Source organism: Rhinoraja longicauda, chromosome 19 (genome assembly GCF_053455715.1).
Source record: "Rhinoraja longicauda isolate Sanriku21f chromosome 19, sRhiLon1.1, whole genome shotgun sequence".
Classification (NCBI taxonomy): domain Eukaryota; kingdom Metazoa; phylum Chordata; class Chondrichthyes; order Rajiformes; family Arhynchobatidae; genus Rhinoraja; species Rhinoraja longicauda.
This window is the reverse complement of record NC_135971.1, coordinates 36,957,353-36,981,012: the sequence shown is the minus strand read 5'-3', so window position 1 is coordinate 36,981,012 and position 23,660 is coordinate 36,957,353. Positions and strand designations below refer to the sequence as shown.

The window sequence follows — 23,660 nt, the reverse complement described above, 5'->3', positions numbered from 1 at the left end:
GCAGAGGGGGTGGGGTTGCTCTGATGGTAAGGAATGATATTCATTCCCTTGCAAGGGGTGACATAGAATCAGGAGATGTTGAATCAGTATGGATAGAAATGAGAAATTGTAAGGGTAAAAAGACCCTAATGGGAGTTATCTATAGGCCCCCAAACAGTAGCCTCGACATAGGGTGCAAGTTGAATCAGGAGATAAAATTGGCGTGTCAAAAATGTAATGCTACTGTGGTTATGGGAGATTTCAACATGCAGGTAGACTGGGAAAATCAGGTTGGAAATGGACCCCAGGAAAGAGAGTTTGTAGAGTGCCTTCGAGATGGATTCTTAGAACAGCTTGTACTGGAGCCTACCAGGGAGAAGGCAATTCTGGATTTAGTGTTGTGTAATGATCCTGATCTGATAAGGGGACTAGAGGTAAAAGAGCCATTAGGAGGCAGTGATCACAACATGATAAGTTTTACTCTGCAAATGGAAAGGCAGAAGGGAAAATCGGAAGTGTCGGTATTACAGTATAGCAAAGGGGATTACAGAGGCATGAGGCGGGAGCTGGCCAAAATTGATTGGAAGGAGGCCCTAGCAGGGAAGACGGTAGAACAGCAATGGCAGGTATTCCTGGGAATAATGCAGAGGTTGCAGGATCAATTTATTCCAAAGAGGTGGAAAGACTCTAAGGGGAGTAAGAGACACCTGTGGCTGACGAGGGAAGTCAGGGACAGCATAAAAATTAAGGAGAGGAAGTATAACATAGCAAAGAAGAGTGGGAAGACAGAGGATTGGGACTCTTTTAAAGAGCAACAAAAGTTAACTAAAAAGGCAATACGGGGAGAAAAGATGAGGTACGAGGGTAAACTGGCCAATAATATAAAGGAGGATAGCAAAAGTTTTTTTAGGTACGTGAAGAGGAAAAAAATAGTCAAGGCAAATGTGGGTCCCTTGAAGACAGAAGCAGGGGAATTTATTATGGGGAACAAAGAAATGGCAGACGAGTTGAACCGTTACTTTGGATCTGTCTTCACTGAGGAAGATACACACAATCTCCCAAATGTTCTAGGGGCCGGAGAACCTAGGGTGATGGAGGAACTGAAGGAAATCCACATTAGGCAGGAAATGGTTTTGGGTAGACTGATGGGACTGAAGGCTGATAAATCCCCAGGGCCTGATGGTCTGCATCCCAGAGTACTTAAGGAGGTGGCTCTAGAAATAGTGGAAGCATTGGAGATCATTTTTCAATGTTCTATAGATTCAGGATCAGTTCCTGTGGATTGGAGGATAGCAAATGTTATCCCACTTTTTAAGAAAGGAGGGAGAGAGAAAACGGGGAATTATAGACCAGTTAGTCTGACATCAGTGGTGGGGAAGATGCTGGAGTCAATTATAAAAGACGAAATTGCTGAGCATTTGGATAGCAGTAACGGGATCATTCCGAGTCAGCATGGATTTACGAAGGGGAAATCATGCTTGACAAATCTACTGGAATTTTTTGAGGATGTAACATTAAAATTGACAAGGGAGAGTCAGTGGATGTGGTGTACCTCGACTTTCAGAAAGCCTTCGACAAGGTCCCACATAGGAGATTAGTGGGCAAAATTAGGGCACATGGTATTGGGGGTAGGGTACTGACATGGATAGAAAATTGGTTGACAGACAGAAAGCAAAGAGTGGGGATAAATGGGTCCCTTTCGGAATGGCAGGCAGTGACCAGTGGGGTACCGCAAGGTTCGGTGCTGGGACCCCAGCTATTTACGATATACATTAATGACTTAGACGAAGGGATTAAAAGTACCATTAGCAAATTTGCAGATGATACTAAGTTGGGGGGTAGTGTGAATTGTGAGGAAGATGCAATAAGGTTGCAGGGTGACTTGGACAGGTTGTGTGAGTGGGCGGATACATGGCAGATGCAGTTTAATGTAGATAAGTGTGAGGTTATTCACTTTGGAAGTAAGAATAGAAAGGCAGATTATTATCTGAATGGTGTCAAGTTAGGAGGAGGGGGAGTTCAACGAGATCTGGGTGTCCTAGTGCATCAGTCAATGAAAGGAAGCATGCAGGTACAGCAGGCAGTGAAGAAAGCCAATGGAATGTTGGCCTTCGTAACAAGAGGAGTTGAGTATAGGAGCAAAGAGGTCCTTCTACAGTTGTACCGGGCCCTGGTGAGACCGCACCTGGAGTACTGTGTGCAGTTTTGGTCTCCAAATTTGAGGAAGGATATTCTTGCTATGGAGGGCGTGCAGCGTAGGTTCACTAGGTTAATTCCCGGAATGGCGGGACTGTCGTATGTTGAAAGGCTGGAGCGATTGGGCTTGTATACACTGGAATTTAGAAGGATGAGGGGGGATCTTATTGAAACATATAAGATAATTAGGGGATTGGACACATTAGAGGCAGATAACATGTTCCCAATGTTAGGGGAGTCCAGAACAAGGGGCCACAGTTTGAGAATAAGGGGTAGGCCATTTAGAACGGAGATGAGGAAGAACTTTTTCAGTCAGAGGGTGGTGAAGGTGTGGAATTCTCTGCCTCAGAAGGCAGTGGAGGCCAGTTCGTTGGATGCTTTCAAGAGAGAGCTGGATAGAGCTCTTGAGGATAGCGGAGTGAGGGGGTATGGGGAGAAGGCAGGAACGGGGTACTGATTGAGTGATCAGCCATGATCGCATTGAATGGCGGTGCTGGCTCGAAGGGCTGAATGGCCTCCTCCTGCACCTATTGTCTATTGTCTATTGTCTATTGACAAGCAGCATCTCTGGAGAGAAGGAATGGGTGACGTTTCGGGTCGAGCCCTTCTTCAGACTGATGTCAAAGGAGTGCGCGGTAAAATGTAGTCAGAGACAGTAAGACTGATGGGTGAACTGGGAAGGCGGAGGGATTGGAGAGAGACGGAATGCAAGGGCAACTTGAAGTTAGAGAAGTCAAAGTTCAAACTGCTGGGGTGTAAGTTACCCAAGTGAAATATGAGGTGCTGTTCCTCCAATTTGCGCTGGCCCTCACTCTGACAATGGAGGAGGCCCAAAGTGAGATTGAGAATGGGAGGGGGAAGTTAAAGTGCTGAGCCACCGGGAGATCAGGTAAGTTTAGGCAGTCTGAGCGGAGGTGTTCAGCAAAACGATCGCCCAGCCATCTTTTGGTCTCGTCGAAATACAGGAGTTGACACCTGGAATAGTATGTGGTTGGAGGTGCAGGCGAACCGCTGCCTCACCTGAAGACTGTTGGGGTCCTTGGACGGAGTTGAGGGTGGAGGAATCTCCTGCGGTTGCAGGGGAAAGTACCTAGGGAGAGGGTGGTTTGGGGGGGAAGGGATGAGTTGACCAGGGAGTTTCAGAGGGAATGATCTCTGCGAAAAGCAGAAAGTGGTGGAGATGGGAAGATGTGGCCAATAGTGGGATCCCGTTGGATGTGGCGTAAATGTGGGAGGATTATATGCTGTATGGGACGGTTGATGGGATGGAAGGTGAGGACAAGGGGGACTCTGTCCTTGCTATGAATGGGGGGAGGGGCAGCGAGCACAGCTGCAGGATATCGAGGAGACCAGAGTGAGAGCCTCATTTATAATGGAAGAGGGGAACCCCCATTCCCTAAATAAATCATGCTGTTGGATTGCATCACAGCTTGGTTTGGGAAGAGCTCTGCCCAAGACTGCAAGTAATTGCAAAGAGTTGTGCAAAAGTAGCCCGGTCCATCACACAGACCATAAGACAAGGGAGCAGAATTAGGTTGTTGAACCCATCAAGTCTACTCCACCATTCAATCTATCTTTCCCTCTCAATCTAATTTTCCTGCCTGTAACCTTTGACACACTTACCAATCATGAATCGATCAATCTCTGCTTTAAAAATACCCAATGACAGCATCCACAGCTGTCTGCAGCAATAAATTCCACAGATTCATCACCCATTTGCTAAAGAAACTTGAGACCAGGCTCCCCACTACTGGCTCCATCTGCATGTCACGCTGACTCGGGAAAGCAGTTAACATATCAAATAATTTTGCATGCCCCTCTTTCCTGCCTCTCCCCGTTGGGTCAAAGATCCAGAAGCTTGAAAGTACTCTCTGCCAGACTCTGAAACGCTTATTCCCATCTGGTATCAGGCTTCTCAATGGTCCTTCCGTAAGCGAGGGTACAGTTTGATTTTGTTCAACCTGATTGCAGACCTTGGACATTGTCTCTGAAACTGTTGCTCTACAATGCGGAAAACTATACCCTGCTCTCTGTATCTTTCCCTCCCCTACATATTATACCCGAGTTTGCCTTGATTGTGTTTATGTGTAGTATTATGTGGACAGCACACTGGTGCAGATAGGGTTTCTGACTTACAGCCCCAGAGACCCAGGTTCGATCTTGACTACGAGTGATGTCTGTACACAATTTGTACGTTCTCACTCTGACTGCGAGAGTTTCCTCCCACACTCCAAAGATGTACAGGTGAGTAGGGTAATTGGCTTTAGTAAGTTATAAAATGATCCTTGGTATGTAGGATAGTATTAGTGTCGGGGGTGATCGCTGGATGGTGCCGACTTAATGGGCCAAAGGGTCTGTTTCTGTGCTATATCTCTAATATCTAAAGTAAATGTGATTTTGATTGGACAGCATGCAAAACAATGTGTAGGAAAGAACTGCAGATGCTGGTTTAAATTGAAGGTTGGCACAAAATCCTGGGGTAACTCAGCAGGACAGGCAGCATCTCTGGAGAGAAGGAATGGGTGAAGTTTCGGGTCGAGACCCTTCTTCGGACTTTTTATTAGCAGAAACAATGGGTCTGCCAGGGCGGTTCTGTTTGTGGATTTTGGGGAGAAGATAAAATCGAGCCGTGCAGGGCTGGGGAACGATAAGGTTGGAGGCTTTAGAGGGCAGAGAACCGGAGGTAATGACATCAGTAATGGTGTTTGAGATTAAGGTCTGGTGCTCGTCTGGGATCATGGTCCAAGGTTAAGTAGGAGAGAGATGTCTGAGAGTTGTCGTCTGGCCTCAGCTCGATAGAGGTCAGTGCGCCAGGCTACCACGGCACCTCCCTTGTCAGTGGGTTTGATTATCAAGTCGGGGTTGCTGCAGAGTGAGCGGAGGGCTGTACGTTCAGGGAAGGAGAGGTTAGAGTTAGTAAGGGGAGCAGAAAGTTTGAGGCGATTGATGTCCTGCCAGCAGTTGGAAATGAAAATGTCTAAAGAAGGTCGATGGCCATCCGGGGGAGTCCAAGAGGAGGGGTCTGTTGGAGACGGGAGAAGGGGTCATCACTGGGTGGTGAGGATTCCTTCCCAGAGAAAAAGGCACGGATGCGGAGGGAACAGAAGAAGAGCTCTACATCGTGGTGGACCCGATGCCTGTCCCACTGAGTTACTCCAGCATTTTGTGTCTTCATGCAAAACAATGTTAGGTACATGTGAGAATAATAAACCTAAACCAAAAACTCAATTTGAAAGACAGTTGGACAAGTACGTGGATAGAGAAGGTTTTGAGGGATACAAAACGCGGGCAAATGGGACTAGCTCAGATGCGATATCCAGATCGGCATGGATGCGTTGGACAAAAGGTAGACACAAAAAACTGTAGTAACTCAGCGGGACAGGCAGCATCTCTGGAGAGAAGGAATGGGTGACGTTTCGGATCGAGACCCTTCTTCAGATGTGGGGCCAAAGGGCCAGTCCCCATGTTGTATGACTCTTTGAAGACACTTACTTTGTAGAAGACGGAAGCCTCCTCGATGGGGATGATGACGTGGCCTTGGTGCTCGCTGGAGCAAGAGCAGACGATGCAGATGGCACCCTGGCACTCCAGGCAGAAGAGCTTGTGTCTCTCCTGGTGCCGCTGGCAGTAGAAGGCCGGCTGTCCCTGGTGGGGCTCCAGCTTCAGCTCCTTCACACCCTCCACAATGTTGGCCAGCTTGCGGTTGGGCTTCAACCTCTTGTCCTTGAACACCTCCCTGCACTCGGGGCAGGAGTAGAAGGCATCGCCCTTCTCCCAGCTCCGCGAGATGCACAGTCGGCAGAAGTTGTGGTCGCACTCCAGGGCCACCGGCTCCTGGAAGAAATCCAGGCAGATGGAGCAGGTCACCTCGCTGTAGAGTCGACCAAGGGGTGGTAGGGAGGCCATTATCCAAGGTCCAGCCTTCTCAGTAACCTCCGTCAAAATCTGTGGAGTAAAACACAAACATCTAAATTTAGTGTCTTCCTGCGCTGTTTCATGGTTGATCAGGTGTACACGTCCTATAGGCTCCCAGTACGAATGTTCCTCTGGAGATCAGAGCTTTCAGCTTAGGCCAAAGCTCCAGCACGAAGAGAGTGGCGGCACAGTGACGCAGCGGTAGAGTTGCTGCCTTACAGCACAAGAGAACCGAGTTCCTTCCTACGAGTGCAGTCTGTGCGGAGGTTGTACGTTCCCTATGTGACCACGTGGGTTGTCTCTGGGTGCTCCGGTTTCCTCTCACATTCCAGAGAGATGCAGGTTTGTAAGTTAATTGGCTTTATTGTAAATTGGCCCTGGTGGGTAGGATAGTGCTAGTGTATCACCGGTCGGCATGTACTCGGTGGGCCAAATGGCCTGTTTTCACTCTGTATCTGTAAAGTCTAAAGTCCAAGGAGTGCTCCTGCCTTGTCAGAGGCCCCATCTTTCACCTCCAACACAAGATCATAAATCCTAGTGTACGATCACTGAATTCAGAATGATTTCCTGAGCCCAGTTTCAGCGTTAAAAAAATGTTATTCAGGCAAAATGGTTAATTGGTATCAGAGCAATGCATTAAAGGATCTGCAGACCTTAACTAAAAACTGAATATATCATAGCTAATACAACGAAAAGCTGACTAATTATAACTAAAAGACTGAAGACTGAACTGGTCATTCAACTATAAACTTTCACACAGAACTCACTTTGAACACACAGCTGAAAATCAGGCTTCTTTAGCTCTATAGGATGACCTATGTATCTCTGTATCCAAGGGCCCCAGGACCTAATCTACAGGAAGAGGATGGGCGGGCTTGGACTTTATTCCTGCAGCGCAGGAGGATGAGGGGTTATCTAACAGAGGTGTATAAGATAATGATCTGCATTGACACATATATAGAAAAACTGTATCCAGTAAAAACATATACAAGCCATACACGTTCATTAGGTACTGTGAAGAGAAAATTGGGCATAGTGCAGAATATTGTATTACAGCTACAGAGAAATGGCTTGTAACATGTAACCTGGCCATTTACAACATTGGTCTTTGTACGATCGTTGTGTATGCAAACATCCTATTGTCAACACAGAAAATGTTGGAGTAATCAGAGTAACTCTCTGGGAGATAGACACAAAGTGCTGGAGTAACTCAGCGGGTCAGGCAGCATCCCAGTAGAATGTGCACAGGTGAAGCTTTGTGTTGGAACCCGATGGCTGGTAATAGATGAACACATGCTGTGTCCTGCCTCTCCTCTTTTCCAGATTTATTTTCCACTCCCCACAATCAGTCGGAAGAAGGGTTATCATATCATCATATCATATATATACAGCCGGAAACAGGCCTTTTCGGCCCTCCAAGTCCGTGCCGCCCAGCGATCCCCGTACATTAACACTATCCTACACCCACTAGGGACAATTTTTACATTTACCCAGCCAATTAACCTACATACCTGTACGTCTTTGGAGTGTGGGAGGAAACCGAAGATCTCGGAGAAAACCCACGCAGGTCACGTCGAGAACGTACAAACTCCTTACAGTGCAGCACCCGTAGTCAGGATCGAACCTGAGTCTCCGGCGCTGCATTCGCTGTAAAGCAGCAACTCTACCGCTGCGCTACCGTGCCGCCTGACTAAAAACTTCATCGATCCACATTCTCCAAGGTGGAGAACCTCACATTTATCCACATTATATAGCATTTGCCATGCATCTACCCACTCATCCAACCTATCCAAATCTCCCTGCGGCCTCATAGCATGCTCCTCGCAGATCACAGTGCCACCCAGCTTTCTACTTGCACTCCTAGATCCATCTGCTCTAGAATTTACTCCAGTAAGTTCCTGTCTAATACCATTAAAGTTGGATTTGCTCCAATTCAGAATTTTAGCATGTGGGGCTGCCCTGTCTTTTTCCATCACAACTTTAATACTCTTAGAACAGTGGTTGCTGCTCCTAAAAACTTTGTTGACGGACATTTTAGTCACTTGCCCGATCCATCAACCTGTTCAAAACTTTGAACAATAAACCAATTCCCACAAAATTCAAGCTTTAGGTTTTCCCTGTGGCATAATATACTCTGTTCCCACAAATTTCAAGTAAATTAATTTCCACTGCATTTAATTACAATCAATTTTAAATTCATCATCAGAGAGTCAGACTCATATGGCAGGGAAACACGCCACGTGTAGGAAGGAATTGCAGATGCTGCTTTACACCAAAGATAGACACAAAATTCTGGGGTAACTCAGCGGGAGAGGCCCATTTCTGCATAGAATGAATGGGTGACATTTTGGGTTGAGACCCTTCTTCAGGGCCCAAAACATCACCCATTCCTTCTAACCAGTGATGCTGGCTGTCCCGCTGAGTTACTCCAGCATTTTGTGTCTGTCTTTGATGGAAACAAGCCATTCACCCCAACCCGTCCAAGCCGAATAAGATGCCTCATCTAAGCAAGACCTATTTGTTTACATTTGACCCATATCCAAACTAATGTTTTTTATCCATGCCTTCTAAATGTTGTTTCTGTACCCGCCACAACCACTTCATCTGGAACGTTCCCACCCCCAGTGTAAAAAGATTGCCCCTCAGGCTGCTATTGTTTATCCCCTCTCACATTAAACCAATGTCCCTATTTCTTCATTTCCCTATCCAGGGAAACAAAAAAATGTATATTTACCATTTCTATTCCCCTCATTATTTTAAACACCTCTATAAAACATTACCCATCAGCCCCCCTGCACTGCAAGGAATAACGTCCTAGACTAACTAATCTCTCCCTGTAGCTCAGGCCTTCAAATCCTGCCATTAACCTTGTCAATTTCTAGTTTATTGATACAGCATGAAACAAGCCCTGTGGCCCACTGAGTCCATGCTGGCCAGCAATCACCCATATACTAGTTCTATCCCACACTCAAGGGACGATTTACAGAAGCCAATTAACCTACAAACCTGCACGTCTTTGGAATGTGGGAGGGGGAAGGGGTAGTGAAAATGTTCCACTGAACTAAAAATCCTTGAACGCAGTCATGTTTCATATCGCGGAGATGGAATGCGGAAGGGACGTGCAGAATGCGATTGGGTGAACGACAACGTTGACAAGGGAAGTTAATTTTAAACTCGACAGTTTGAAGAAGGGTCTCGACCCGAAACGTCACCCATTACTTCTCTCCAGAGATGCTGCCTGACCTGCTGAGTTACTCCAGTTTTTTGTGTCTATCCTCGGCAGTCTGATACATCAGCGTAACATGCAAGAGCATGAAACAGAACAGTGTCGTCACATGTTTAGAGAGAAGACACGTTTAGACGCAGCACAGTGGTGCAGCTGATAGAGCTGCTGCCTCGCAGCGTCACGGTCCCGGGTTCGAGCCTGCCCTCGGGTGTTGTATGTGTAGCGTTTGCACATTCTCTCTGCGACCGCGTGACCACATCGGAAAGACGAGCGGTGTTTGTGGGTTAATTGGCCTCTTTAAAAATGCCGCCCGCCTGTCTCCATACGGTCTCTCTAAACTTACCGATCCAATGTCAAACACAATTAGTAACAATGAAGGACATGTGAAAAGTTCAGCGCCTTTGTATCCGTCCAGGCTTGTTATAATGAGCGCTTATACAGGGGAATCCGCTTTCCACCAGAGAGCTTTGCACACTTAAATCCCTGTCCGAGTGTCGGTCCGAGTCCAGGCTTCATGTCCAAACACCGTTTGCGCCTGAGTTACTATTTAAAGCGCCATTTTACGCAAGGTCGTTAAAAAGTTACAGAGGCCTTCGATTCTCTTCAGCCCGGCGCCCAATGTTTACATGTAGTTTGATCGCAAAAAGAACGATCTTCGAGCGTGAAAAAAATTATCGAGGGTTGAATGAACTCAGCCGAACATTGCAAATAAAATAACTTTTCTCGCTGGAAGTTGCAAACCGATCGGGTGTGCATTTAGTGCACTGCACTGATTACTTCTAGTCCGACTGACTCTCCTCATGGGAACGCCTTGTGTATTTAGGTAAAGCCTTGTGTGCCCGACATGTTCACAGCTTGCAAGTTCCAGCTTCGGAACCCTCGATATATCCCGACATGTGTTGGGTCGCGCCGTACCTGAGTCGGGCGTTGAGGCGAGTTGCAGTACGAGCCGTTACAAAACCGCACCTCAAGTTGTCTTCACTTGTGGCGAGGGTTTCACTCGCTACTGGCAGCTTTTGATTCTGCCCGCAGGGAGACTGGTGAAGTTGAACGTATTGCACCACCGGCCACAGCCGACAGTGGCGCTACTGAGCGAGTTCGGTGGCCGGCAGCGTTGCAGTGCCAGTGAAAGAATCAAACAGAATGTGTGGGAAGGAACTACAGAGATGTTGGTTTAAAGCGAAGATGGACACAAAAAGTCGGAGTAACTCAGCGGGCCAGGCAGCATCTCTGGGGAAAAGGAATAGGGGACATTTCGGGTCGAAACCCTTCTTCAAACTGAGCACCTCATGTTCGTGTGTCTATCTTCGGTTTAAACCAGCATCTGCAGTACTTTCCTACATATTTTTCTTTTATTTTCATTGATTTTGAAGCACTGAAACAGGCCCCTCGGTCCATCTCGTCAATGTCGACCAAGATGTCCCATCTACCTGCCCGCTTTTGGCCCTTATCCCTCGAAACTTTCCTGTATTCACTGGAATTTAGACATGTATTCACTGGAATTTAGAAGGATGAGAGGGGATCTTATAGAAACATATAGAATTATTAAGGGATTGGACACGCTAGATGCAGGAAACATGAGTCCAGAACCGGGGGCCACAGTTTTAGAATAAGGGGTAGGCCATTTAGAACTGAGATGAGGAAAAACCTTTTCATGCAGAGTTGTGAATTTGTGGAATTCTCTGTCTCAGAAGGCAGTGGAGGCCGATTCACTGGATGCATTCAAAAGAGAGTTCGATAGAGCTCTTAGGGCTAGTGGAATCAAGGGCTATGGGGAGAAGGCAGGAACGGGGTACTAATTGTGGATGATCAGCCATGATCACATTGAATGGCGGTGCTGGTTCAAAGGGCTGAATGGCTTCCTCCTGCTCCTAATGTCTATGTATCTACAGTATGTATCTATGTATCGATCCACATCCCTGTTCAAATGTCTTTTTAAATGTTGTTACAGTACCAACCTCAACTACCTCCTCTGGCAGCTGGTTCCAAATCTCCACCATCTTCTGAAAAACTTGCCCCTCAGGTTCCTATTAAATCTTTCTCTACTCACCTTAAATCTATGTCCTCTGGTTCTTGTAAAAACAAGGAACTGCAGATGCTGGTTTATACCACAGATAGATTCAAAGTGCTGGAGTAACTCAGTTGGCCAGGCATCATCACTGGAGAAAAAGGATTAGGTGACATTTTGTGTCAGGACTCTTCTTCAGACTGAATGTAGGGGGTGGGGTGAGAGCCAGAGGAGAGAAAAGACCAGAACAAATCAGGGTCAGCAAAGGACCTAAAGCAGGGTTGAACCTTGCTTGGCCCATTGTTGGCTGGGGAAGGTGTGATCTGAAGAATCTGAGGTGACCTGTAGAACTGGTGAAATGACCAGGGTGGTGGAAGGGGGGCTCATTTACCCGGTTCCTGAGAACCATCTGAGGCAGGATAGGTGCCCTGCCCAATGGCCCATTGGCCGGTGTAACCGGGAGGGAGCTGGAGATGTTGCATGAGAGGAGCGTGGGCTGGTGGGAGGGTGACCCGGGGTATTGCCTCCAGCACCTTAATGGTCGGCCGCAGGAGCCGTTCCTGGGACACTGAGATGTCCAGGAGAGGAGAGGGATGTTGGTTCGTGCAAGGGCTCCAGTACATCGAGCGGGCGGACCGACCGGACTTTGGACTTTGAATAATGACGCTAAAACATGGTGGCGCCCGCATGTGTAATATATGCAAATTAATCATTGTGCAGTTGCACATGTGACAAATAAAACACTATTGAACCTATTGAACTATTGAGTGTCTGACACCTCATTCTCATCGAGTCATAGATTGATACAGTGTGGAAACAGCCCCTTCAGCCCAACTCGCCGACACCTGCCAACAATGTTCCAGCTACCTTAGTCCCACTTGCCTGCGCTTGGTCCATAACCTTCCAAAACTTGTCCTATCCATGTACCTGTCCAACTGTTTCTTAAACGATGGGATAGTCCCAGCCTCAACGACCTCCTCTGGCAGCTTGTTCCATACACCTACCACCCTCTGTATGAAAATGTTACCCCTCAGATTCCTCTTAAATCTTTTCCCCTTCACCTTGAACCTATATCCTCTGGTCCTCAATTCCCCTACTCTGTGTAAAAGACTCTGTGCATTTACCCGATCTATTCCTCTCATGATTTTGTATACCTCTATAAGATCTCCCCTCATGCTCCGACTCTCAATGGAATAGTGTTTTTCTTTTCTTGATCTCTTTTTCTGCATCACAGGCGACAGACTATCAACTGATCTGTACTCTAAACCCACCGACTGCAACAGTTATCTGGACTGCTCCTCCTCTTCCTACTCTACTTTTTGCAAAAATGCCACCCCTTACTCTCAATCTCTTCATCTTCGCCGCATCTACTCCCGAGAAGAGGTTTCCCATTCGAGATGTCCTCTGCCTTTAGTAAGTGTGGTTCCCCCCCCCCCCGCTGTCACAGATGGATCACTCACCCCCTTCTCCTGTGTCCCATAGTTCTGCTCTCACTGCCCCTTGCCCCCAGACCAGAGAAAGGATAGAGTTCCCCTGATCCTCACATCTCATCCAGTGCATTATGCTCCCATATAAAAAGGATATTCCCCTGATCCTTACATTTCATCCAGTGCATTATGCTCCCATATTTCCGTCCCCTTCAACATGACCTCACCACGAGACACATTTTCCCATCCCCAACTCTTCCTGTTTTCTGCAGAGACTGATCCCTCCACAAATCCCTGGTTCACTCAGCTCTTCAACCAACACCATCCCCTCCCCAGGTACTCTCCCCTGCAACCGCAGGAGATGTAACACCTGCCCTTTTACTTCCTCTGTCATATCCATCCAGTGATTCCAACAGCCCCGACATCAGTCTGAAGAAGGGTCTCGACCCGAAACGTCACCCATTCCTTCTCTCCCGAGATGCTGCCTGACCTGCTGAGTTACTCCAGCATTTTGTGAATAAAGTGATTCCAACAGTCCTTCCAGGTTAGAGAGAGGTTCCTCTAACTTCATCTACTGCACCTGATGTTCCAGCTGTGCCCCCTGTACATCAGCGAGAGAAAATGTAGACGAGGCAACTGTTTCACCGAACACCACTTGTAATGTGAAAACCTGCCAGAACTGCCAGAGGAGGTCATTGAGGCAGGGACTGTCCCAACGTTTAAGAAACAGTTAGACAGATACATGGATAGCACAGGTTTGGAGGGATATGAGCCAAACGTGGGCCGGTGGGACTAGTGTGGCTGGGACATGTTGACCGGTGTGGGCACGATGGGCCAAAGGGCCTGTTTCCACGCTGTATCACTCTGACAATGATCTGCTAGGTCTACTAGTTAATGACAATTTTAATTGTCACTTTCTCTTCACATTCCCCTATTTAACTTTCTGTCTTGGGCCTCCTCCATTGTCAGAGTGAGACCACAAACAAACTGGAGGAACAGCACCTCATATTTTGCTTGGGTAGCATGCAACCCAATGGTATGAATATTGAATTTTCAAATTTTAGGTCACTAACCTAAAATCGGCCGACTCAACCTCTCCCTACAGGTCAACTCCTCTAGTTGTGGCAACATCCTCGTAAATCCTCTCTGTCTTGGCAATGTTCTTGTAAGTCATCTGTGCACCCTTTCCAGCTTGACAACATTTTCCCTACAACATAGAACTGAACACTATACTCTAAATGTAGTCTCACAAATGTCTTAAACAACTGCAACACGACCTCCTAATTTCTATATTCAAATGTTCTGACTGATGTACCAATAGCCTTTTTGACCATCTCACATTTCTCTGTATTAAATTCCATCAACCATTCTCTAGCCCAGCTGGCCAATCAGTTAAGATCCTGCTGCAATTTTTCACAACCATCTTCACTATCTTTAATACCATCCACTTTTGTATCATCAGCAAACTTTTGTATCATCGGCAAACTTTATATTCTTGCCATGTATGTTCTCAACCAAATAATTGATATAGATGACAAACAGTAACTGGCCCAGCACCGAACTCTGAGGTGCACCGCTAGTCACAGGCCACCAGTTTGAGAAGCTACCCTCCACCATTACCCTTTACTCCCTCCCAAGAAGCCAATTTTCTATCCATTCAGCTATCTCTCCTTTGATCCCATGCAATACAACGCTCCAGAGCAGCATACCATGTGGTAATTTAGCAATGTATGTGCCAGCAGACACAGCTATCTAAAATCAGTCTGAAGAAGGGTCTCGACCCGAAAAGTCACCCATTCCTTCTCTCCAGAGATGCTGCCTGACCCGTTGAGTTACTCCAGCATTTTGTGATACCTTCGATTTGTACCAGCATCAGCAGTTATTTTCCTTCACAGCTATCTAAACTATATGATAGCAGCACTAAAGAGGCTTTTAAAAAAGCTTTTAACAAGGCACATGGATATGTGTAGAATGGAGGGCTATGGATCATGTACAGGCAGATGAAATTAGTTTATGCTGGCATCATGTTCGACACAGACATTGTGGGTCGAAGGGCCTGTTCCTGTGCTGTACTATTCTGTGTTCTATGTACACCTCCTCCCAACTGCTTCCTTTTATGAGCCTATTTTATTTCCCCAATTTCACCCTCCCCATTGTATCTCGAGTGATGGTGAAACTTTTTTCGTGCAGGGAAAGAAAGTTGCCATGTGTCGGAGCAAGACGAAGGATACAGAGAAGATTTACAAGGATGCTGCCAGGACTCGAGGGCCTGAGCTACAGGGAGAGGTTGAGCAGGCTTGGACTCTCTTACTTGGAGTGCAGGAGGATGAGGAGTAATCCTTTCAAAATCATGAGAGGAATAGATTGGGAAGATGCACAAAGTCTTGTGCCCAGAGTAGGGGACTCGAGAACCAGAGGCGATAGGTTTAAGGTGAGGGGAGAAAGATTGAATGGGAACCAGAGGGGTAACATTTTCACAAAAAGGGTGGTGGGTGTATGGAGCGAGCTGCCAGAGGAGGTAGTTGAGGCAGGCATTATCACAATGTTTAAAAATCATTGAATGTCTGCAATGAAGCAGAGGAGAATCACACTGTACTTTTGCTGATGGAAAGACTGTTCTGAACCCTGATAATGGAAACATTCTACCCAGTTTCGTACAAGCAACTGTAGTCAGTGGCCTATTAGAAAAAACAGGCAGACAACCGAATTTGTTTAACCTCTTTATTCTACTCACGCAGGTGGGAGAGAGCGTAGGCACCGGAGAGTTCAGAAACACTCAGGCAGCTAGTGTAGTCTCTCTCTCCGAAAGCTTACATTTACACACATTTTATACCCTAAATACATGTGCCAGTATTTTTCCATCGCTGCCTTATATGGCAAGTTTACAATGCACTATAAATCTTTATGTGTGCTTCGGGACTTCCGTGTCTGTCGTGTCCATCGTGACCTCTTCTTTCTTGGGAACAAAGGGCAGTCCATGCGGCAAGATGTTCTTCTTAACACTTCAAAGCTTTGAGGCCAGTTGCTGATATCAGAGGATACGATCAGCCATAAACCGCGCTTCCATGCTGACAACAGGATGCCCCAGGAATAATCCGAGCTGGAGCTTTTACACTTCTGCAATAAAACCCACATTGCTGCATTCGTAATATTAGCCCTTACATTTACAAGGTTGATCTCCCATCACTTCCTCTGTGTGTGCCATCAAAGATCACTCCGAGTTCCGCTCTCTAGTATTAATCTGTTTAAACACTGAAGACAGTGAAACAATCTGTTGTTTCCACGGAAGAGATGCATGATGCGTTCACTTATAGCAACCGCTTGCCACTACCTGTGCCATTTAATCAGTAATCAAACAATCAGTCCCTCTTGTGAATTCCATAACATGATTCATAGAAACAGAAACATAGAAAATAGGTGCAGGAGGAGGCCATTCTGCCCTTCGAGCCAGCACCACCATTCATTGTGATCATGGCTGATCATCCACAATCAGTAACCCATATCCCTTGATTCCACTAGCCAATAGAGCTCTATCTAACTCTCCCTTCAATCCATCCAGTGATTTGGCCTCCACTGCCTTCTGTGGCAGAGAATTCCTAAATTCACAACTCTCTGGGTGGAAAAGTTTCTCTCACCTCAGTTTTAAATGGCCTCTCCTTTAATCTAAGACTGTGCCTCCTGCTTCTGGACTCCCCCAACATTGGGAACATTTTTCCTGCATCGAGCTTGTCCAGTCCTTTTATAATTTTATATGTCTCCATAAGAGCCCCTCCATTCCTTCTAAACTCCAGTGAATACAAGCCTAGTCCTTTCAATCTTTACTCATATGACAGTCCCGCCATCCAAGGGATCAATCTCGTGAACCTACGCTGCACGGCCTCAATTACAAGGATGACCTTCCACAAAGTAGAAGACCAAAACTGTACACAATACTCCACATGTGGTCTAACCAGGGCCCTATACAACTGCAGAAGGACCTCTTTTCTCCTATACTGAAATCCTCTCGTTTTGAAGGCCAACATGCCATTAGCTTTCTTCACTGCCTGCTGTACCTGCACGCCAACTTTCAGTGACTGGTGTACAAAGACACCCAGGTATGGCTGGACTTCCCCCTTACCTAACCTGACACCATTGAGATGATAATCTGCCTCCTTGTTTTTGCCGCCAAAGTGGATAATCTCCCATTTATCTATATTATACTGCATCTGCCACGCATCTGCCCACTTACTCAACCCGTCCAGGTCACCCTGCAATCTCCTAACATCCACTTCGCAGTTCCCACTGCCACCCAGCTTTGTGTCATCTGCAAACTTGCTAGTGTTGCTTCCAATTCCTTCGTCCAAGTCATTAATATATATGGTAAACAGTTGTGGCCCCAACACCGAGCCTTGCGGCACTCCACTCGCCACTGCCTGCCATTCTGAAAAGGACCCGTTTACACCTACTCTTTGCTTTCTGTCCGCCAACCAATTCTCTAACCATGTCAACATCTTACCCCCAATATTATGTGCTCTAATTTTGCTCACCAATCTCCCGTGGTCGGGTAGACCACTGCATTCTCTTCAATGAAAAAAAATAAGACATGATCATGATCTCTGGAACGTTTAATAGGTGCTCATTTGGTTGTTTGTCGGGTACATTCCACTGGGTGGCGCCGTCAGCAATGGCAGTGTTGCCAACGATCTGTATGGCTTTTCGTGTTTTTTGTTATTTTTAGGGTGGTTTTAAAAGTATGTTTAATGTTCTCTGGTTTGTTTTATGTGGGGGGGTGGGGGAGGGTTCAGGGGAAACTTTTTCTCAATCCTTACCTTGCCGGAGATGCAAATATTTTCCGGAACGTATCTCCGGTCGCTCTGCAGCCTAACATCATGGAGCTGGTGGGCTTGCTCAAGACTGACTTTGAGCCCCACCACGGGGCAGTGGACTTACCATTGGAGCCTGCGATCCCTTGCCTGGGATCAACACCTGTGGATTCCAGCATCGAGGAGCTCGCAGTCTCGGGTAGAGACTGATGTCAGGAAGCTCCAAAGTCGCAGGAGGTTCGCCTAGGCCCCGACCTGGGGTCTGATCGCCCGGCGTGAAGAGCTGAGATCCCCCGATGCGGGAGCTTGATCGCCCCAATCCAGAGCCCGACCGCCGACTATGGGAGCCAGGATCGCCCGTCAATGGAAGGCTCAAGGCCCCCGACTGTGGGAGAACAAAGAAGGGAAGAGATTGAGCTTTTTTTCGCCTTCCTTCACAGTGAGGAATGGGGAGGTGTCACTACGGTGGATGTTTATGTTAAAATGTATTTTTTTGTGTTTTGTTGCTTTTTATTGGTATGACTGTATGGCATATCAAATTCCTTGTATGTTGCAAAACATACTTGGCTAATAAAGTATAATTATGATCATGAAATGTTTCCTGTGGCAGAGTGGTCTCGACCCAGTCAGACAGAGTGTTAGAAAGTTGGGTAGGGCATTTACGACTTGTAAGATGCAACGGATAGAGAAATAAAGTCTTCAGACTTCTCTACCTTGGAAGGCCCTGGAGGTTCAGTCCTTGTTTATTCAAAAAAGAGATTTGAAGATTTATGTGCCTTAAGAAATTAAGAGACGTGGAGAGTAGGATAGAAAAAATGGTGCGGAGGTGGAACTTTAATATTTTATTGATAGTGAGCAGTCGTGGTATTAGTAATGGTTTACTATCGTCACATGTATCGAGATACTGTTTCGCAAATAGTCCAGGTCATTCACACCATCCAGATCATGAGTATAATCACACCACATCCGTACAACGAGCAATTCAAAAAGAGAACGCGAACAGAATGCAGAATATAATGTTACAGCCACAAATAAATGTGCAGGTTGGAAATGAAAGCTTCTCGGGACATAACAAGGAAGATTGGAAGATCCAAACTATACCCTTAGCTTATAGGAGAACCATTCAGTAATCTGATAACAGCCGGGATGAAGATGTTCTTGAATTAGATTGTATGTGGTTTCAAGCTTTTGTATCATCAGCCTGATGAAAGAGAGGGGAAGAGGTTATGACCAGGGTGTGGGTCTTTACAGGAGCAGCGGGAAGTGAAGATGGAATTAATGGCGGGGCGGCCGGTCTGTGTGATGGGCTGGGCTGTGTGATGGGCTGGGCTGTTTGATGGGCTGGGCTGTGTAATGGGCTGGTCTGTGTGATGGGCTGGGCTGTGTGATGGGCTGGTCTGTGTGATGGGCTGGGCTGTGTGATGGGCTGGGCTGGGCTGTGTGATGGGCTGGGATGTGTGATGGGCTGGGCTGTGTGATGGGCTGGGCTGTGTGATGGGCTGGGCTGTGTGATGGACTGGGCTGTGTGAGGGGCTGGGCTGCATCCACAACTCTCGACAATGTCCTCTGTTCTTGGGCAGCACAGTTGTCAAACCCAACTGTGACGCTCACCGAGAGGGTGCTTTTTATGGTGAATCTTGAGATTATCATTTGGTTGCCCCTGTTCCTATTTTTCCACATTCTGACCAGTCACACATATCTCATTTATCCTGCCCTACCATGCATTGTCTAGGATAGAGCCTTTAATCACAATATTACTGCCTTCCTCTGTTGGCATCTGAACAACTGAATTGCACCTTTGTCGGCTCTTAATTTACTGGTAGACGGCACCACTTTGGTTCAACTCTGACCCCGGCAAAAAATTATGTTCCCCCACTGCCCTTGGACGTCAATAAGAAGTCAAGTCTTATTTCAAGGGGGCAAGGACACTAAAACAGGGATGTGATGCTGAGGCTTTATAAAGCGCTGGTCAGGCTGCATTTGGAGTATCGTGAGCAATTGTGCGCACCTTACCCGAGGAAGGATGTTCTGGCGCTGGACAGGGTCCAGAGGAGGTTTACAAGGATGATCCCAGGAACATATGATGAGCATGCACTAGGCCTGTACTCGTTGGAGTTTAGAGGAACGAGGGAGGACCACGTTGGAATGCACGAATGGGTGAAAGGCTTGGATAGAGTGAATGAGGAGGGGATGTTTTCACGAGTGGGAGAGTCCAGGACTGGACGACGTAGCCTTAGAATTAAAGGATGTTTCTTTATGAAGAAGACGAGAAGGAATTTATTTAGTCGGAGGCTGGTGAATCTGTGGAATTCGTTGCCACAGAAGGCTGTGGCGGCCAAGTCAATGGATATTTTTAAAACAGAGATAGATTCTTGATTAGTACGGCTGTCAACGGTTATGTGGAGAAGGCGTGAGAATGGGGTTTGGAGGGAGAGATAGATCAGCCATGATTGAATGGCGAAGTAGACTTGATGGGCCGAATGGCCCAATTCTGCTCCGATCACTGATGACGACCTTATGAAGTCGTCGCTTGACGCTGAATCAAGCATCCCTTGAATGTTGAGCCAGATTATCGGAAGAACAGGACTCCTTACCAAAAGAATACAAATGGAAGTGACGAAGAGAGGCAGGCACAGAGGAAGAGAGCTAGTCTTTACGCAGGTAAAGTTAGAAAAGGGGGATAGATAAACTCGAGACTCTGGTTCACAGTTCAGGGCCGTGCGCAGTAGTGAGCCCGGAACTGCCCAGAGTAATCCTGTTTATTGCAGTCACTCGTATCAATTACCGTGCGCTGACATTAGCTGTTCATTCAAATGGAAAGAGCTGGAGATGTTTGTGAGATGGGGTGTGCGGAACTGTAATGTAATTTGGTCTCCCAGTGGAGAAGGATGACGTATAAATCAGGCTGCACGGCGAATCGCTTCACTGTGGCATCTGTACGTTTGCATTAACGAAATCTTGCTCCTATCCATCATAGAATGCAGGGAATAGAGGCGGCTGATGCGACCATGATTTGCTACCCGATTCTTGCAATTATCGGTATTCCAGGTGAGTTATTTTGTTGCCATCTCCGTCGCTTTACTTCTGATTATCTGTATTCCTTAGGAATATCTCCTCTTTTGAGTTTCAAACTAGTTTCTTGTCACGTGAAGCGAGGTACAGTGAAAAGCCCTTCTTGCGTGCTAACCAGTCAGGAGAATGAAAATGCATGATTGCAACCGAGCCATCCACAGTGTACGAATACATGATCACGATAATAACGTGAATAACGTTTAGTGCAAGATAAATCCAGTAAAGTCCGATCAAGGATATGTGTAGTGAGGAACTGCAGATGGTGGTTTAAACCGAAGACAGACTCGAAAAGCTGAAGTAAATCGGCGGGTCAGGCAGCATCAGTGGAGAAAAGGAATAGGTGCCGTTTTCGGGTCGAGACCCTTCTTCAGACTGAGAGTCAGGGGGAGGTGGAACGAGAGATATAGACGGTATTTAGGACAAATGAATGGCAGGAATGCCTATTCGTTTTCTCCAAAGTTGCAGCCTGTCTGATCAAAGATAGTCCGAGGGTTTCCAATGAGGTAGAAAGTAGCTATGAAGCTGCAACCTGACTCTTAGACCCAATGCCCCGATCGATGAAGGCAATTGGTCCGTTGTTGAATATCCGACATCGTTCCCCTTCACACAGCCAATGATGTCTGCCCTGCAATATTGACAGCAGCAGTTTCAATGTTCCCGGTTCAGTTATTCCCAGCGTTTCCATGGCCAAAGACACGGTCTCGATGCTGGTGTTTCTCTCTGGTAATTACCTGCCTTGTCATCTTGTTACAGCAAACGTTCTCTCTCTGGTGGTCCTGTCCCGGAGAATGTGCGGCCTCTCCAAAGTGGTCATCCGTTACATGCTAACTATGGCAGTCGCAGACACAATGGTCTGTATATTTAATGTCATCGTGGGTAACGTCCTCAGCTATCATTTTCCGCATTCATTCCTGGCGTACACCTGTACGTGTCGTCTTATATCCTTTATACAAATATCATGCGTGCAATTCTCTGTCTGGTCCACGGTGTCATTCACAGTCGACCGCTTCTTCGCCATTTGTTGCCAGAAGTTAAAAGCAAAATACTGCACCGAGAGAACCGCCGCAGTGATTCTAACGACCGTGTGTTTGTTCAGCTTTTTGATCCATATTCCAGTTTATTTTCGGTATGAGCCCCACTATATTGCCGGTGATATACGATGGGGCTGCCGTACAGTTACGGAATATGCTACTTCGCCCGCATGGAAGACGTACAAATGGTTCTCCAAACTGTTGGTACCACTGCTGCCACTGCCGCTGGTACTGCTGTTAAATTCACTGACCGTCAGGCACATTGTCCAGGTCAGTCGAATTCGCAGCGCCCTGAAGCGCCGAATGGACGGTAATATCTGTGATCCCGAGATCAGAAACCGGAGGACTTCAATGATTCTGTTATTTGCCATCTCGGGCAGCTTCACTGCGCTGTGGACTCCGGTTATGATACTCGACTTGTGTTTCGAAGTCACGCAGAGTTCTGCGGTCAACGCCCCGAGGTCTCTTTATCTCGCGATTAGAATAGCGCTTCTGCTCATGTATCTGAGTTCCTTCACAAACACTTGTATTTATGCTCTTGTCCAGAGGAGGTTCCGGGAGGAAACGAAGAAGGTGATAGCTGATCCATTTATTATTATTGTCCGGTTTTTAAAAAGTAATTAGACCGTCGCGTTGAATCGAAGCTCGTTGCTCAGTTTCTTGCTTTACCGGCCATTTAACTACCATTCCCATTCCCAAACCCACTTATCTGTCCTTGTCCTCCTCCGTTGCAAGAGAGAGGCCACAGGCAGACTGGAGGAACAGCACCTCGTATTCTGCTGGCTTAGCTTAGAACCCAACGGTGTGAAGATTGATGTGGAGGAAGGAACTACAGATGGGCGTTCAAACCGAAGACAGACACAAAATGCTGGAATAACTCAGCTGGGCAGGCAGCTTGTCGGGAGAGAAGGAATGGGAAACGTCACCCATTCCTTCCCTCCACAGATGCCCCCTGGCCCGCTGCGATACTCCAGCATTTTGTATTTTTCGGTATGAAGACTGAATTCTCCAATGTTAACTAATATCCCCTACACCCTCTCTCCCTTTCATGTGCCCCTAACCCGGAACGGCACCCGTTCCTCCCACTATCCCCCCCACCCCATGTTCCCTTCCATCGATATCCCTCCCTCTGGCTTTACATTTCACTCCGCTTCTTTCCACCTAACACGATTTTGTCTCCTTTTCATCTTTAGCCGTTTTCATTATTTTCAACCATCTGCCAATCGTCCCTCCCCTCACCCGAATCCACGTAATACTTGTGTTGGGTGGAACTGCAGGAGCTAGTTTCTAACGAAGATAGACATAACGTGCTGGAGTAACTCAGCGGGTCAGGCAGCATATCTGAAGGAAAAAAAATGTGACGTTTCGGCTCGGAACTTTTCTTCAGACTGAAAGAAACGTCACCTATTATTTTTCTTGAGAGATGCTGCCTGACCCGCTGAGTTACTCCAGCACTTTGACCTCTGAAGAAACGTTCCGACACGAAAGGTCACCTTATCCTTGTTCTCCAGAGATGCTGCCTGATTTACTGCAGCACTTTGCGTCTATCCACCTCCTACTTGCCAGGCTTTATTCCGGCCCCACGTCTCTTTTGCAGCTTTCTCCCCCTACCACAATCAGCGTGAAAGAGAGGCTCGACCGGAATCACCGTCTGTCAATTCCCTCCACAGATGCTGCCTGACCCGCTGAGTTCCATCAGCACGTTGTATTCCGATCCTAAAACATCGCGCTGTTGGTTTAAAGCCGAAGGTTTGGATGACCGGCCAGTGTAAGGTTACAAACAATGGAACCTAATGTTCAATTATACTTTAATCCATTTTTGCCTTGTTGTCATTTTTGCCTAAAAAACAAACGGATTTTTAAAAAAACGGAAAAACCTGGAAATACTCAGCAGGTCGGGCGGGCGGGCCTCTGCGAAGAGAAACAGCGTCAATATTCCAGATCGAAAGGCTGCACACCAGACCTTACCAGCAAGTGAGATAGTAGGAAAATCCAAAAAATATC

The 23,660-nt window shown here is 46.9% G+C and overlaps 1 protein-coding gene and 1 pseudogene across 2 annotated transcripts in view; one reads left to right on the top strand and one right to left on the bottom strand.

Annotated features, from left to right (window-relative positions):
* LOC144603223 (zinc-binding protein A33-like) overlaps positions 1-10,354 on the bottom strand; it is a 36,289-nt gene extending 25,935 nt beyond the window's left edge. Inside the window, exons 1-2 of the mRNA XM_078416422.1 lie at positions 10,232-10,354; positions 5,668-6,120 (exon numbers count right to left, since the gene is read on the bottom strand). Of these exons, the coding sequence (XP_078272548.1) occupies positions 5,668-6,081 (414 nt within the window). The 5' untranslated portion in view covers positions 6,082-6,120; positions 10,232-10,354. The remainder of the gene's footprint in view (positions 1-5,667; positions 6,121-10,231) is intronic.
* LOC144603231 (class I histocompatibility antigen, F10 alpha chain-like) overlaps positions 1-23,660 on the top strand; it is a 1,654,937-nt pseudogene that overhangs the window by 707,822 nt on the left and 923,455 nt on the right. The window lies entirely within an intron of this gene.